The 17,197-nt window shown below is 38.7% G+C and overlaps 1 protein-coding gene across 1 annotated transcript; it reads left to right on the top strand.

Annotated features, from left to right (window-relative positions):
• Positions 1-1,820: 1,820 nt before the first annotated feature.
• Positions 1,821-2,651, top strand: LOC122675250 (proline-rich protein 23C-like). Its single transcript, XM_043873669.1, has one exon. It carries the CDS (start codon positions 1,821-1,823, stop codon positions 2,604-2,606), a length of 786 nt encoding a protein of 261 aa, XP_043729604.1. The 3' UTR covers positions 2,607-2,651.
• The last annotated feature ends 14,546 nt before the right edge of the window (positions 2,652-17,197 follow it).

Here is a 17,197-nt window from a genome sequence, read left to right as displayed (position 1 = left end):
TACAGTGAGATAACATTTTACTATACTAGGTTGGAAAACAGGTAAGAGTCTATTAATAAGAAATGTTCGCAAGGATGCAGTGAAGTGGAAATATACTCTGCTCACAGGAATGTAAATTATGAAAAATATTTTGGGGGAAAAAAATGAAATCATTACCTATTAGCTTGAAAAGGCACACATAGAATCAATTAGTACTGCAGTCCTAGGTGTATGTGATAAATATATGAGTTAAGAGTTCATGATTTAAAACCAGATAAGTCTGCACTGGACGCCTAAACATCTAACATAAACTTGGTACATACTAACTTTTAAAACTTATTTGACTACTCTGTTGTGAAGACCAAAAAATAAAATCATTTTTTTTCCAAAGACGGCAGGAAGAAACTTCTGCATTTCATAGTCATATGTTGTGCTATGCTAAGTCTCTCAGTCTCCTCGGACTCTTTGCGACCCCAATGAATTGCAGCCCGCCAAGTTCCTCTGTCTGTGGGGGTTATCCTGGCAAGAATACTGGAGTGGGTTGCCATGCCTTCCTCCAGGGGATCTTCCCAAACCAGGGATCGAACCCAGATCTCCCGCGTTATGAGCAGATTCTTTACCGACCGCACCACCAGAGAAGCCCGTTCGTTTATGGCTTAGATTGTGGTGATAGTTTCACCAGTGTATACTTACATACAAACTCAAGTTGTATATATTTTAAAAGTATAGCTTTTTGTATGTCAGTCATACCTCAACAAAGTATTGAGCTCACATTTGAGAAATGATTGTTTTTCAAAACTCAGTAGAATGAGTGATACATAGTAAATACTCAATAAAACAATTTAATTATCCCAAGATAGTCTTAGTTTTTTAACAGGCTTTTACCTTTAGGAAGAAACTGCCACAAATATTTTATTTAATATTAAGACAGAACTTTACCTAAACAGATATGAGTATTTTCTATTTACTCTTCAGAAAACAAGCTTTAAAGGATTTTCAAGGAGCATTTAGATAGGTCTGTTTTATGCTGCCAAGGGGGTGGTCTATTTGAGTGGTTGTCTTTTCTCTCTGTGTGTGTTAGTCACTCAGTCATGTCCGACTCTCTGTCACCCCATGAACTGTAGCCCTCCAGGCTCCGCTGTCCATGGGACAAGAATACTGGAGGGGATAGCCATGTCCTTCTCCAAAGGATCTTCCCGACCCAGGGATCGAACCCGGGTCTCCTGCATTGCAAGCAGATACTTCATTATCTGAGTTACCAAGGAAGCCTACCATGGTTTTTTTCTCTACCATGCCTGAAATCAAAGGAAAACATTAATTTAAAGGTAACTATATTTACAGTTCTACTATTGGTGTATCTTTTTTCCTCTCTCTCTAAAAATGCGGCACACAAGTATTCTGCCCCCTGGAGGACTATAAAGGTAGTTCCCTACTGTGATCTACCAACTACAGCCCTGACTATTGGGCAGCACAGATACCGCGAGTTCTGCGAGGCGGGGCCTCCGAGGGGGCGGAGCCTCCGGGGGCAGGGCTCAGCGTGACATTTTACGACCAGGATTCCTCTGGCGTCACTTGCAACATCTTTGGCCGTCTGGTGCTCTGACTAATCGGTGTGAGGTGCTGAAGACTAGAACGGGAGAGGCTCAGCCGAGCGCCTGACACCGATCCCCTAGAAGCCTGGACTGCAAGAAAACAGGGAGGCAGCCCCCGAGCTCTGAGGACTCGCCCACCACCGCGCCGGCCTGCGCCCCAGCTGGCCCGCACCGCGTCACAGCGTGCAGGACTGAGCGCCTCGTTGCCCTCTGCCAGGCCCCAGAAGCGCCGTCCTTCGGTCGAACTTGATGGGCAGCAGGCCCCGAAGCCCCGGTGCTTACTCCTCGGACCGATGGGGAAACCAGGCCGGAGAACCCGGCCCTGCCAAGCGCCGCCGAACGGAGGAGCGCGCGCGCCCGGAGTCCGAGTCCGAGACGGCGCCCAGCGTGGACAACCTGACAGGATCTACGGCTGCAGGCGCGCTCACACGCGTGGTGTTTCTGCCCGCTGGCTGTGCCCTGCATCTGCCCCTGGACGACGTAGATCTGGTACTGGAGCCCGAGCCCACGTCCGTGCTGCAGGTGGCTCTCGGAGATTTTATCCTCACACTGGTCCCCGAGGCTCTCTTGGGCTCGAGGGTGGAAGGCCCGTCGGGACAGGTCCTTGAACGGGCCGCTGTCCTGAGCCCTCCCGGGGAGTACACGGCTCTGGAACCGGGATTCTGCGCAGCTGTGCCAGAGGTCGCCTGCGAAGAAGAGGCCAACGCGGACGACGCCGACTTGGGCGCTGACTTCCTGTCACCTGGGATGGATGTGGCAGGCGACCTCATCGCTGGGCTCCGCAGCCCAGCCGCCAGGGTGTGGCGCTCCGACGCACAGGGCTTCTTCCCAGAGTTCTGGCCTCGAGCGCCTAACCCTAGTGCAGAGAGACACTCTTCTCACCACGACGACCACCTGGACGTGCACCTTCTAGAGCCCTTTCCCGACTCACCACTCCAACCTCTACCGCCCTCTCCAAGTCCGAGCCCTCAGGAGCGCCCCCAGCGCCCTCACGGTCCTGCGCGCAAGGCTCGGAGATGTCTGTTTCCAGAATGAACTACATTCCGGTCCACAAGCACACAATTCTAGCTACCATCCTGCCGGCCAAATGGATTTCCCAGTGTCCTTTACATTGAAAGTCCTACAACCTGGAAATTAAGCATCTCATGTGCTTTGTACCAACAATTTCTTTTCCCCTCCAGACAGGCAATAGTGGCAGGAGAAGGCCTCAAGAAGAGAAAGCAGATTCTAGACTTCATCTTTGAAATGGAAAATCTGTCCAGGGATACCAGACAATGTGTTTTCAGACGTCTGGACTTTTTTACGCATCATTCTCAGGCCTCTCCATTCCCTTTCCTTTCGCATCAGTTATTTTCTCTCAAATTCTACTCTCTCTTGCACCATACGGTTACTACCCCATTGCTCCCCCAAACAGGAAATTGCTGGAGATTTCTCATGTTGTTAATTTCCTTCCTTATATGTTTTCTCATGAATTTATAAAGATATTTAGCCAGAGCTTTTTTCTCTTGGCGTTTGGAGCTGCTCCCTTGGAAAACTGCAAAATAGTATGATGGCTGCCAAACATAATAGCATGATGTTTGTTCTTAGCTTCCTCTTAACCTGAGGAAGTTCTCTTCCAGTTAGAATTCTACCTCGAGTTTTTTCTTATATCAAAGTTCTTTTAAAAGATTAATTTATTACTACATTTGCTTCACATTTTTATAAAAGATAAAATCTAATGGTATTTTTGTATATATTAATACTATTTATATACATCAACATGCTTTACCATTTCTTCTCTACCATTTTATTCTTACATTCCACTCTCAGTCTAGCCTCAGTTTTCTCAGTGAAGAATATCCTTTAAAAATTGTTCTTTACACTGTATCATATTATAGTAAACTATCTTGGTTTTGTAAATCTCAACATATTTTTGCATAGCATACCCTCCTAGTCTGTTACTGAAAATGTTTTATTATATATTCATTCCTAATTTTAATGTGACATTAAAGTACTTTAAAGATATTACTCCACTGTTCTGTCATTCTTTGTTGTTGTTGTTGCAGGCAAGAGGTCTCTGCCAATTAAGTTGTTACTCCTTTTCTATTTGATTCAGTTGTTCATTTTAGCATTTTTAAAAATTTTGTTATTTTTATTGAAGTACAGTTGATTTACATTGTTGTGTTAGTTTCTGGTGTACAGCAAAGTGATTCAGATATATATATTATTTTTCATATTCTTTTCCATTATGGTTTGGGGCTTCCCTGATAGTTCAGTTGGTAAAGAATCAGCCTGCAATGCAGGAGCCCCTGGTTCGATTCCTGGGTCAGGAAGATCTGCTGGAGATGGGATAGGCTACCCACTCCAGTATTCTTGGGCTTCCCTTGTGGATCAGCTGGTAAAGAATTTGCTCAGAACCCAGGAGACCTGGGTTCAATCTCTCAGTTGGAAAGACCCCCTGGAGAAGGGAAAGGCTACCCACTCCAGTATTCTAGCCTGGAGAATTCCATGGGATTGCAAAGAATTGGACATGACTGAGTGACTTTCACTTTTCCATTATGGTTTATTACAGGATATTGAACATAGTTCCCCATGCTATACAGTAGGACTTTATTGTTTATCTACTTTATATATATAGTAGTTTGTATCTGCTAGTCCCAAATTCCTAATTTATCCCTCCCCCACCCACTGTCCCCTTTGGTAAGCATAGATTGTTTCCTATGTCTCTGATTCTGTTTCTGTTTTGTAAATCCATTCATTTGTATCATAGTTTAGATTCTACATATAAGTGATATCATGATATTTGTCTTTCTCTGACTTATTTAACTTCATATGATACTCTCAAGGTCCATCCATATTGCTGCAAATGGCATTATTTCATTCTTTTTATGGTTAAGTAGTATTCCATTGTATACATATACCATATCTCTTTTATCCATTAATGTGTGGATGGACATTTAGACCTCCATGTTTTGGCTATTTTAAATAGTGTTACCATGAACACTGGGGTGCATGTGTCTTTTCAAATCAGAGTTTTCTCTGGATATTTGCCCAGGAGTGAGATTGCTGGACCATATGGCAACTGTTCTTAATATTTTAAGAAACCTCCTGGGCTTCCCTGGGGGTTCAGTGGAAAAGAATCTGCCTGCCAATACAGGAGACATGGATTCAATCCCTGGTCTGGGAAGACCCACATGCAGCAGAGCAAGTAAGCCCTTGCACCATAATGACTGAGTGTGTGCTCTAGAGCCCAGGAACCACAACTACTGAGCCATGAGCCATGACTACTGAAGACCCTACACCTAGAGCCTGTGCTCCACAACAAGAGGAGCCACCAAATGAGAAGCCCACTCACCCCGACTAGAGAAAAGTCTGAGCAGCAACACAGACCCAGCACTGCCAATAAATAAATAAGTAAAGCAATCTCCATGCTGTTCTTCATGATATCTGCACCAGCTTACATTCCTTTCAACACTGTAGGAGGGTTCCCTTTTCTCCATACCCTCTTCAGCATTTATTATATGTAGACTTTTTAATGATGGTCATTTTCACTGGTATCAGGTGATACACCATTGTAGTTTTGATTTGCATTTCTCTAATAAGTAGTGATATTGAGCATCTTTTCATATACTTTTGGCCTTCTGTATGTGTTCTTTGGAGAAATGTCTTTTTAGGTCTTCTGCCCATTTTTTGATTGGGTTGTTTGGGTTTTTGTTTTTGAGTTGTATAGTATGTTTCTATATTTTGGAAATTAAGCCCTTGTCAGTGACATAAGTTGCAAATATTTTCTCCCATTCTGTAGGCTTTCTTTTCATTTTCTTTATGGTTTCTTTTGCTATGCAAAAGCTTATAAGTTTAATTAGGTCCCATTTGTCTATTTTTGCTCTCATTTCTATTGCCTTGGAAGACTGACCTATGAAAACACTGCTATGATTTATGTAAGAGAATATTTTGTCTATGTTCTTTTCTAGGAGTTTTATGGTGTCATATCTTAAATCTTTAAGCCATTTTGAGTTTGTGTATGGTGTGAGGGACTGTTTCAACACTGATTTACATACAGGTATCCTGCTTTCCCTAAGTCACTTGCTGCAGAAACTGTCTTTTCTCTATTATATAAGCTTGCCTTGCCTTGCCTTCTTTGTCAAAGAGTAACTGAACATATGTGTCTAGGTTTATTTCTAGGCTCTCTATTCTGTTCCATTGATCCATATGTCTGTTTGCCAACACCATGTTATTATGATTACTGTAGTTCTGTGTTACTGTCTGAAGTCTGGGATGGTTATTCCTCCAACTTTGTTCTTTCTTCCTCAGGATTGCTTTGGCAATTCTGGCTTTTTTTATGGTTCCAAATAAATTTTGGGATTATGTGTTCTAGTTCTGTAAAAAATGTCATGGATCATTTAATAGGGCTCCCATTAAATCTGTACGCTGCTTGGTAGTATGGCTGGTTTAACAATATTAATTCTTCCAGTCCAAGAACATGGGATATCTTTCCATTTCTTTCAATCACCTTCAATTTCCTTTATTAACATTTTATAGTTCTCAGCAGGTAAGTCTTTTACCTCCTTGGCCAGGCTTATTCCTAAGTATTTTTTTGACATTTTAGCCCATTTTAAAATGTTTTTACAGTCATCCTGTAGCTTGACTGTAACATATCTAGAGGTAGATGCTATTTTTATTTGGCTTGATGGGTTTAGTTAACCATCAATATGAGAAATTATCTTGCCTGAACTTCCACAAAATCTTAGGCTCTGTCTCTTGCAATAACCCACATATACCCATATCTGCAAATCCGATCAGACAAATAATGGCACTGTTCAATCTCCCATGACTCTTAACATCTTAAGGTCATGTGCTGTATGCTTTATCAATTCCAACTTTCTATTTTTAAATCCAATTAATCCTTTCATCAAGTTTTCAGTATTCTGTTTATACTTCCACAAAAACATTTATTTCAAAGAATTTTGTCAAGATTTTACTTCCTTTATTCTTTTTCAAAACTTGCCCAATTAGTATTATAAACTCCTATTTTTGTTTCATGGATATTATTCTACCCTTTATGTTTTGAAATTTTTAAAACATTAATCAATGGCTCCTGTAATTCAATCTCCTCACAGATAAAATCTCCTATTATTTTTTTTTACTTTGGATTGCCCCCATGTACTTGGTAATTTGACTGGTGGGTGCATTTTGAGTAAGAATTCATCATCTACAACCCAGTTATATTTTCTTATAGTTTCCACTTTCTAGTGGACCACAACTCATAGTCAAGGCTTTTGGAATTCTAGAAAGTCACAGGTTTAATCCCCAAGCAATTATGTGTCACAAATAACAACTGGCCATTCAAAGTTTCAGTTATCTTTCCCTATCAACCACAGGCACAACCTTGAAATACTAGTCACTGCCTCTTCAACCTCTCATGATTGGCAATGGGCTGATTTTCAGCCCCTTCGAAGTAACAGAAATCCCAGTTCCCATTATATATTTTAGTTTCAGTGCCACAAATACATCAAAATATCAGTTGTCCATTCAGAGATTGGATTTTCTATTCTATTTCTGGTCCCTGAAAGCTTGTGTCCTTTTTATTTTTTTTTTTTCATTTATTTTTATTAGTTGGAGGATAATTACTTTACAATATTGTAGTGGTTTTTGTCATACATTGACATGAATCAGCCATGGAGTTACATGTATTCCCCATCCCGATCCCCCCTCCCACCTCCCTCTCCACCCGATTCCTCTGGGTCTTCCCAGTGCACCAGGCCCGAGCACTTGTCTCATGCATCCAGCCTGGGCTGGTGATCTGTTTCATCCTAGATAACATACATGTTTCGATGCTGTTCTCTCTAAACATCCCACCCTCGCCTTCTCCCACAGAGTCCAAAATTCTGTTCTGTACGTCAGCCATTAAAAAGAATTCATTTGAATCAGTTCTAATGATATGGATCAAACTGGAGCCCATTTACAGAGTGAAGTAAGCCAGAAAGATAAAGACCAATACAGTATACTAACGCATATATATGGAATTTAGAAAGATGATAACGATAACCCTATATGTCTTTCTTTTTAAAGTAGACATCTCTATTTAATATGCTTTAATATTTTCTATCATTGCTCTCTGCCTCCAGTAGACGATATCTTTCTGTACTATCATCTTGTCCCCAACTCAACAATCCATCCTTCTTATGCACTATAAGATAGCAGCTAATCAGACTCAAGTCCCAACCTAATTATCTGATTATTGTAAAGAGGGAAGATGTCACTCTTTGCAAAACTGTATCTTCTATTGCAAGAGCCTCATAATCTATATTGGAAATAACTGCGGGCATCCATTTTTAGCAATATGTGAACCAAAGAGTCCAAGATATCCTCAAGAACACTCTTGAAACTAATGGATAAAACTTATTTTAATATTTTTATTTTTTATGATTTTTAAAAATATGACTTTTTTTTTTTTTTTAGTTGCACTGAGTCTTCATCGGGGCATGTGGGCTATTTGTTGTGGCACACAGGCTTTCTCTAGTTGCAGCACATGGGGGGCTTCTCTTGTTGCAGTGCACAGGCTTAGTTACCCTGAAGCATATGGGATCTTACTTCCCCAACCAGGGATCAAATCTGCATCCCCTGTATTGGAGGGTGGATTCTTAACCACTGGGCCAATAGGAAAGTCCCACAAAAAAATGTTTTAATATTTTTAAAGGTATAACACAGCTAGTAAAAATGTAAGATGGCTTAAAACTCAACATTAAAAAAAACTAAGATCATGGCATCTTGTCCCATTACTTCATGGCAAATAGATGGGGAAACAATGGAAACAGTGACAGACTTTATTTTCTTGGGTTCCAAAATCATTGCAGATAGTGACTGCAGTCATGAAATTAAAATATGCTTGCTCCTGGGAAGAAAAGCTATAACCAACCTTGACAGCATATTAAAAAGCAGAGATATTACTTTGCGAACAAAGGTCCATCTAGTCAAAGCTGTGGTTTTTCCAGTAGTCATGTATGGATGTGAGAGCTGGACTATAATGAAGGCTGAGTGCCAAAGAACTGATGCTTTTGAACTGTGGTGTTTGAGAAGACTCTTGAGAGTCCCTTGGACAGCAAGGAGATCAATCCAGTCAATCTGAAAGGAAATCAGTCCTAAATAGTCAATGCAAGGACTGATGCTGAAGCTGAAGTTCCAATACTTTGGCTACATGATGTGAAGAACTGACTCATTTGAAAAGACCCTGATGCTGGGAAGGATTGAAGGCAGGAGGAGAAGGGGATCACAGAGGACGAGATGGTTGGATGGCATCACCAACTTGATGGACATGAGTTTGAGCAAGGTCCAGGAGATGGTGAAGGACAATGAAGCTTGGCATGCTGCAGTCCATGGAATCACAAAGAGTCAGTCACAACTGAGTGACTGAACAGCAACAAAAATGTAAGAGAAATCTTCCAAGGCCAAAAATGATGACATATCTGAAACCCAGGAAGGAAAGTAGATGCTAAAACAAGAAGGTACACAGGGGACACCTATCATTTATGATGACCTAGAGCTTCGGTTTTAATGGTCAATTAATGAGGGAGAGAAAATAAAAGTCAGTGGTTACAAAGCCCTGAAAAAAAAAATCCCAGGCTTCAAAAAAAATACCTCCAGTAGGTAATCTAACAAGCAAAAGGAAAAAAAAAACTTCACAATACGAAAGGAGATGGGACATAAATGTAACTGTCTCAGTCTTGGATCAAGGTAAAATCAAACAGAATAGCAGGTAGGGGAAGCTGACAGTTTACTAAAAGCTGAAGATATTCTCTGGTAGATGGTTAACCTGGCAAATGTAAAACTAATTTTCTCAGAGAATATACCTTATATTCATGGCTAAGTATATTCTCAGAGATGACCTTCCAGTGATTCTAAACTCATAGTCCAAAATCAAAATTCATAGTCCAAAGAACACTTAATGAAATAAACTACCATAAGTAAGAAAAAAATGAGAAATAATCCAAAACAAAGAAAAGGAAAACAAGTCCCTCAAATGACTGAGATTGATGAATTATCATATATAAAATATGTTAAACAAAACTGATATGTTTTGAGGACACAAAAGAGAGCAACATAAGCGTAGCTAAGGAAAAAATATCAAAGATACAGCAACTCTAAAAGGAAACCAAAGAAAATTTCTAGGGATTAAATATGTAAACATGGAAGTGAGAAATATAATGAACAGGTTAAACAATTTTAGACAGAATTGAAAATGGAAACACTAAACTAGATAAATCATCCATAAAGCTTTTGCACAGTAAAGGAAACCATACACAAAATGAAAAGGCAACCCACAGAATGGGAGAAAATATTTTCAAACAAAGTGATTAACAAGGGATTAATCTCCAAAATACAAATAGCTCATGCAGCTCAATACCAAAAAACAAACAACAGAACCAAAAAATGGGCATAAGATCTAAACAGATATTTCTCCAAAGAAAAAATAACATGGCCAAAAATCAAATGAAAAAATTCTCAATATCACTAATTATTAGATAAATGCAAATCAAAACTATGATGAGGTATCACTTCACATGGGTCATAATGACCATCATTCAAAAATCTACAAATAATAAAAGCTGGAGAGGGTGTGGAGAAAGGGGAACTCTCCTGTGGTTGGTGAGAATATAAATTAGTACAACCACTATGGAGAGCAGCATGGAGGTGCCTTTAAAAACTAAAAACAGAAAGAATTTGGAAGTTTACCTTCCTCTGCAATTTTCTGGAAGAGTTTGAGTAGGATAGGTGTTAGTTCTTCTCTCAAGTTTTGGTAGAATTCAGCTGTGAACCATCACCTTAATACCAAAACCTGACAAAGATGCCACACACAAAAAAAACTATAGGCCAATAGATGCAAAAATCTTTAACAAAATTCTAGCAAACAGAATCCAACAACATATTAAAAAGATCATACATCATGACCAAGTGGGCTTTACCCTGGGGATGCAAGGATTCTTCAATATCCACAAATCAATCAATGTAATATACTACATTAACAAATTGAAAAATAAAAACCATATGATTATCTCAATAGATGCAGAGAAAGCCTTTGACAAAATCCAACATCCATATTTATGATTTTTAAAAAAACCCTCCAGAAAGCAGGAATAGACGGAACATACCTCAACATAATAAAAGCTATATATGACAAACCCTCAGCAAACATTATCCTCAATGGTGAAAAATTGAAAGCATTTCCCCTAAAGTCAGGAACAAGACAAGGGTGCCCACTCTCACCACTACTATTCAATATAGTTTTGGAAGTTTTGGCCACAGCAATCAGAGCAGAAAAAGAAATAAAACGAATCCAGATTAGAAAAGAAGTAAAACTCTCACTGTTTGCAGATGACATGATCCTCTATATAGAAAACCCTAAAGACTCCACCAGAAAATTACTAGAGCTAATCAATGAATATAGTAAATTTGCAGGATATAAAATTAACACAGAGAAATCCCTTGCAATCCTATACACTAACAATGAGAAAACAGAAAGAGAAATTAAGGAAACAATTCCATTCACCATTGCAACGAAAAGAATAAAATACTTAGGAATAAATCTACCTAAAGAAACAAAAGACCTATATATAGAAAACTATAAAACACTATTGAAAAAATCAAAGAAGACACAAATAGATGAAGAAATATACTGTGTTCATGGATCAGAAGAATCAATATAGTGAAAATGAGTATACTACCCAAAGTAATCTATAGATTCAATGCAACCCCTATCAAGCTACCAACGGTATTTTTCCGAGAACTAGAACAAATAATTTCACAATTTGTATGGAAATACAAAAAACCTCGAATAGCCAAAGCAATCTTGAGAAAGAAAAATGGAACTGGAGGAATCAACCTGCCTGACTTCAGGCTCTACTACAAAGCCACAGTCATCAAGACAGTGTGGTACTAGCACAAAGACAGAAATACGGATCAGTGGAACAAAGTAGAAAGCCCAGAGATAAATCCACACACCTATGGACACCTTATCTTTGACAAAGGAGGCAAGGATATACAATGGAGAAAAGACAACCTCTTTAACAAGTGGTGCTGGGAAAACTAGTCAACTACTTGTAAAAGAATGAAACTAGAACACTTTCTAACACCATACACAAAAATAAACTCAAAATGGATTAAAGATCTAAATGTAAGACCAGAAGCTATAAAACTCCTAGAGGAAAACATAGGCAAAACACTCTCCGACATAAACCACAGCAGGATCCTCTATGACCCACCTCCCAGAACATTGGAAATAAAAGCAAAAATAAACAAATGGGACCTAATTAAAATTAAAACTTCTGCACAACAAAGGAAACTATAAGCAAGGTGAAAAGACAGCCTTCAGAATGGGAGAAAATAATAGCAAATGAAGCAACGGACAAAGAATTAATCTCAAAAATATACAAGCAACTCCTGCAGCTCAATTCCAGAAAGATAAATGACCCAACCAAAAAATGGGCCAAAGAACTAAACAGACATTTCTCCAAAGAAGACATACAGATGGCTAACAAACACATGAAAAGATGTTCAACATCACTCATTATCAGAGAAATGCAAGTCAAAACCACAATGAGGTACCATTACACACCAGTTAGAATAGCTGCTATCCAAAAGTCTATAAGCAATAAATACTGGAGAGGGTGTGGAGAAAAGGGAACCCTCTTACACTGTTGGTGGGAATGCAAACTAGTACAGCCACTATGGAGAACAGTGTGGAGATTCCTTAAAAAACTGGAAATAGAACTGCCATATGACACAGCAATCCCACTGCTGGGCATACACACTGAGGAAACCAGAATTGAAAGAGACACATGTATCCCAATGTTCTTCGCAGCACTGTTTATAATAGCCAGGACATGGAAGCAGCCTAGATGTCCATCAGCAGACGAATGGATAAGAAAGCTGTGGTACATATACACAATGGAATATTACTCAGCCACTAAAAAGAAAACATTTGAATCAGCTCTAATGAGGTGGATGAAACTGGAGCCTATTATACAGAGTGAAGTAAGCCAAAAAGAAAAACACCAATACAGTATACTAATGCATATATATGGAATTTAGAAAGATGGTAACAATAACCCGGTATGTCAGACAGCAAGAGAGACACAGATGTATTGAACAGTCTTTTGGACTCTGTGGGAGAGGGCAAGGGTGGGATGATATGGGAAAATGGCATTGAAACATGTAAATTATCATATGTGAAACGAATCGCCAGTCCAGGTTCAATGCATGATATAGGATGCTCAGGGCTGGTGCACTGGGATGACCCAGAGGGATGGGATGATGAGGGAAGTGGGAGGGGGGTTCAGGATGGGGAACACATGTACACCCATGGCGGATTCAAGTCAATGTATGGCAAAACCAATACAATGTTGTAAAGCAAATTTAATTAATTAATTAATTAATTGAAAAAAACAAAAAGTGAATTTAAAAAAACCTAAAAATAGAACTGCCATATGATCCAGCAATCCCACTCCTAGGTATATATCTGGAGAAAACTAATTCAAAAAGATACATGCTCCCCCCCCACCCCCCGCCAGTGTTCATTGCGGCACTATTTACAAAAGCCAAGACACGGAAGCAATCTAAATGTTCATTAACTGAGGAACAAAGAAGATGTGGTACACATACACAATGGAATGAAAGTGAAAAGTGTTAGTCACCCAGTCGTGTCCAACTCTCTGTAGACTTTTTATAAATGATGGTCATTCTGACCCATGTGAGGTGATACCTCATGGTAGTTTTTATTTGCATTTCTCTAATAATTATAGTGTTATTTGAGCATCTTTATATAGTGTTATTTGAGCATGTTTATTTTTTCTTTGGAGAAATATCTGTTTAGGTCTTATGCCCAGTTTTTGATTGGGTTGTTTGTTTTTCTGGTATTGAGATGCATGAGCTATTTGTATTTTGGAGATTAATCCCTTATTAACCACATGTAGCCCCACCAGTTTCCTCTGTCCACGGGATTTCCCAGACAAGAAATGGTGTGGGTGGCCATTCCCTTCTCCAGGAGATCTTTCCGACCCAGGGATTGAACTCAGCTCTCCCACATTGTAGGCAGATTCTTTACAGTCTGAGCCACAAGGGAAGTCAGTAAAGTAACAATGGAATATTACTCAGCCATTTAAAAATGAAATAAAGTCATTTGCAGCAACATGGATGACCTATAGATTACCTTATTAAGTGAAGTAAATCAGATAAAGACAAATATATGATGTCACTTAAATGTGAAATCTAAAAACAAGATACAAATGAACTTACTTGCAAAGCAGAAACAGACATATAAACTTAGAAAACAAATTTATGGTTACCAAATGGAAAGGAGGAAGAAAGAAATTAGGAATTTGAGATTAACATATACACATTACTGTATAAAACAGATATTCAACAAAGACCTACTGTATAACACAGGGAGCTCTACTCAATATTCTGCAATAATCTATATGGGAAAAGAATCTGAAAAAGAATTGATACAGGCATATGTATGATTGAAACATTTTCCTGTACACTGCAAAATAATACAACATTGTAAATCAACTATACCCCAATATAAAATTTAAAAAAATTTTTAAAGAAACTGGAAACATTGAGCTATATAAATCATTCATAAAGGTAAGAAAGTCAAAAACATATAAAATATGAAAGAAAGACTAAGAGACATTATCAGAGAGGGAGTATTTCTACTATATGACTGTTGTAGACTTTTCTGAAAGAACCGAAAGCCCCATTATTCACAAAGATAATGAATGAGAAGTTCTCCAGATGTGATAGAAAAAAATTCAATCACTCATTATTCATTCAACAAACATGTATTAAGTGCTTACTATGTATCAGGCACCTTCCAAACTCCAGGAGTACAGTCAAGAACAAATAGTTAAAAATCACTGCATTCATGGAGTACAGTAATTTATACAAGAAATAATGGTACCTTACATTAAAGTAGCAGCAAGATATGAAAATGGCACATAGTTGGATACATTCTGAAGACAGAAAACAGGATTTCTTCATGTAACAGGTAAGAGAGATTCTATCATAGCCTGAGGGTTTATGACATGGGCAAAAAAAAATGGAATTGTTACTTTCTGAAATTGGAAAAACCTTGAGGATAGTATCTATAGAAAAAATATGTTCAATTTTGGACATATGTCATTTGAACTCCCTGTTACATCTTCAGTGGAGATATTTACTAGGAAGTGAGCTATGGGGTGTCTAGACTGTAGGGAAGTGGTACAGGATAGATTTACATCAGTGTTTTGGAAGAACTGCCTATGTGTATTTTGAAATTACCAAAAATTGTGACAACATCAAGAAAGTGACTGAAAGTCAAGAGTAAAAAACATTTAAGGAGTGAGGAAGAGGAATCCTAGAGTTTGAAACCAAGCCAGATTAGAGAGTGGTTATACTCTGATGATGTGCAATTCAGGAAGAATGGAGAAATGATTGGAAAACATCAATGAAGAGCAAGAACACACACTGTACCTCCAGCTATGGATACTAAGACAAAGTCTCCACTCGTGAAGACTCCAGGGGAAAATGAGGTACTCAGAAGAAACAGGTTTCAGTTATAATACAAAGTTAAAGGGAATATCAGGGAAGTTGAAGATTTTTTTTAGTTTTGTGATTGAGTATGACTTCCAGAGGGGCTTCCCAGGTGGTGTAAGCAGCAAAGATTCTGCTGCCAATGTAGGAGATGCAAGAGAAGTGAGTTCAATCCCTGGGTTGGGAAGATCCCTTGGAGTAGGAAATGGCTGCTTGCCTCGAAAATAGTATTCTTGCCGGGAAAATTCCATGGACAGAGGGACCTGGTGCGCTATAGTCCATGTGGCCACAAAGAGTCAGACACAACTGAGCACAACATGAGTTCCAGAAGGCAGTTCCAGAAGAAGGATATGAGGTAGTGAGAAAAGGCCATGTCCTGAGTATCTGAAGATTTTTAATCTGAGATATTAGGGATGAACAGCTTCCTACAATTAACAGGAGTAAAAGGCATGCTGAGAAGATTCTTCATGACTTTAGCATGGAAGAAAGGGAAAAGCAGCCTATTTGCGAGAATATACATAGTTATGGAACACAGTCTAGTGTCCTCATTCAGGAAGCACAACTTCTAAGATTGATAAATTAAAAAAAAAATACACATTTAGACAGATTATTATAGGCCCACAAAATACCAGTCCAAAGACAGTATTTTTTATAGGCAGAAAGAAAAGACAACCACAATTTAAAAACCATGACAACCAACTTCTCAGAAACAACAATGGGAGACAGTAAACAGTGGAATAATAGCAGTATTGCTAGAAAACAAGTGTTTTGACCTGGAATTCTTCACTTAATAAACCCATTTTTTCAAAAATGATCATAAACAAATATTTTGTCTACCAAAAACTTATTATGAAAATATACTAATGTAATTAGTATTGTATTATTATGTATTAAATGTCTTGCATCAAACAATGTATTAAAAGTATTATGTGAAATTCCTTTTGGTTAAACAATTAAATCAATGCAACAAGAGATCAAAAACATATCCACACACAAACAAAGAAGTATGTAACCCAGGAAATGATTCACGTCAAAGGAAAGAACTTTTTCTGGGGGCCACACTGCACAGTTTGTGAGCTCTTAGTTTCCTGACCAGGGATCAGACCCATGTCCTCTGCAATGGAAACATGGAGTCTTTTTTTTAATTAGAGGATAATTACTTTACAATATTGTGATGGTTTTTGCCATACATCAACATAAATTGGCCATAGATATACGTGTCCCCTCCTTCTTGACTCCCCTCCCACCTCCTTCCCCACCTCATCCCTCCAGGTTGTCACAGAGCACCAGATTTGAGCTCTCTGTATCATATATCAAACTACCTCTGGCTATCTATTTTATGTATGGTAACGTATATGGGAAATAGTCTTACTGCTGGACCACCAAGCAAATCTCAAGAAAGAACCTTTCGATAAAAGCACCAGGTTGACATGTTTTGCACAATGAGGAAAAAACTGAAATTGAATCACTGTCTTATCCATAGAGAACAATCTTTTCCAAATCTGGATTAGGATAGAGATTAAATTTTGAAAAGTAAAGATTTAAATACTTTGAAGATACAAAAATTATCTTGGAATAGGGAGTATTTCCTAAACAATACACAAAACTTACCAAGCATAAAGAACAAAACTAATACATCTGAAACTATATTAAAGTAAAGAAAATCTGTTTCTCAAAAAGCACTATAAAGAATGTGAATACAAACAAGCCACAAAATGGGAAAAGATTATATCAACACACATAAATAAAAAAGAAGCCCCCCCTCAAAAAAAGTCCCAAAACTCAGTAACATCCAAAAAATGGGCAAAAGACATAAACACATAGTACACAGATGTTACATGAGAGACCAATACATATATGAAAACATGATCAACCTTATAAGTAATCAGAGAGGGTGAAAGTGAGAGTCACTCAGTCCTGTCCAATTCTTTGCAACCTCATTGACTATAGCCTGCCAGGCTCTTCTGTCCATGGAATTCTCCAGGCAAGAATACTAGAGTGGGTAGCCATTGCCCTCTCCAGGGAATCTTCCCAACCCAGGGATCAAACCCAGGTCTCCTGCATTGCAGGCACAAAAGGGG

The sequence above is a fragment of the Cervus elaphus genome, chromosome 19 (assembly GCF_910594005.1).
Source record: "Cervus elaphus chromosome 19, mCerEla1.1, whole genome shotgun sequence".
NCBI lineage: Eukaryota > Metazoa > Chordata > Mammalia > Artiodactyla > Cervidae > Cervus > Cervus elaphus.
Note: the sequence above shows the minus strand (reverse complement) of the source record. Positions and strands in the feature narration are given on the sequence as shown.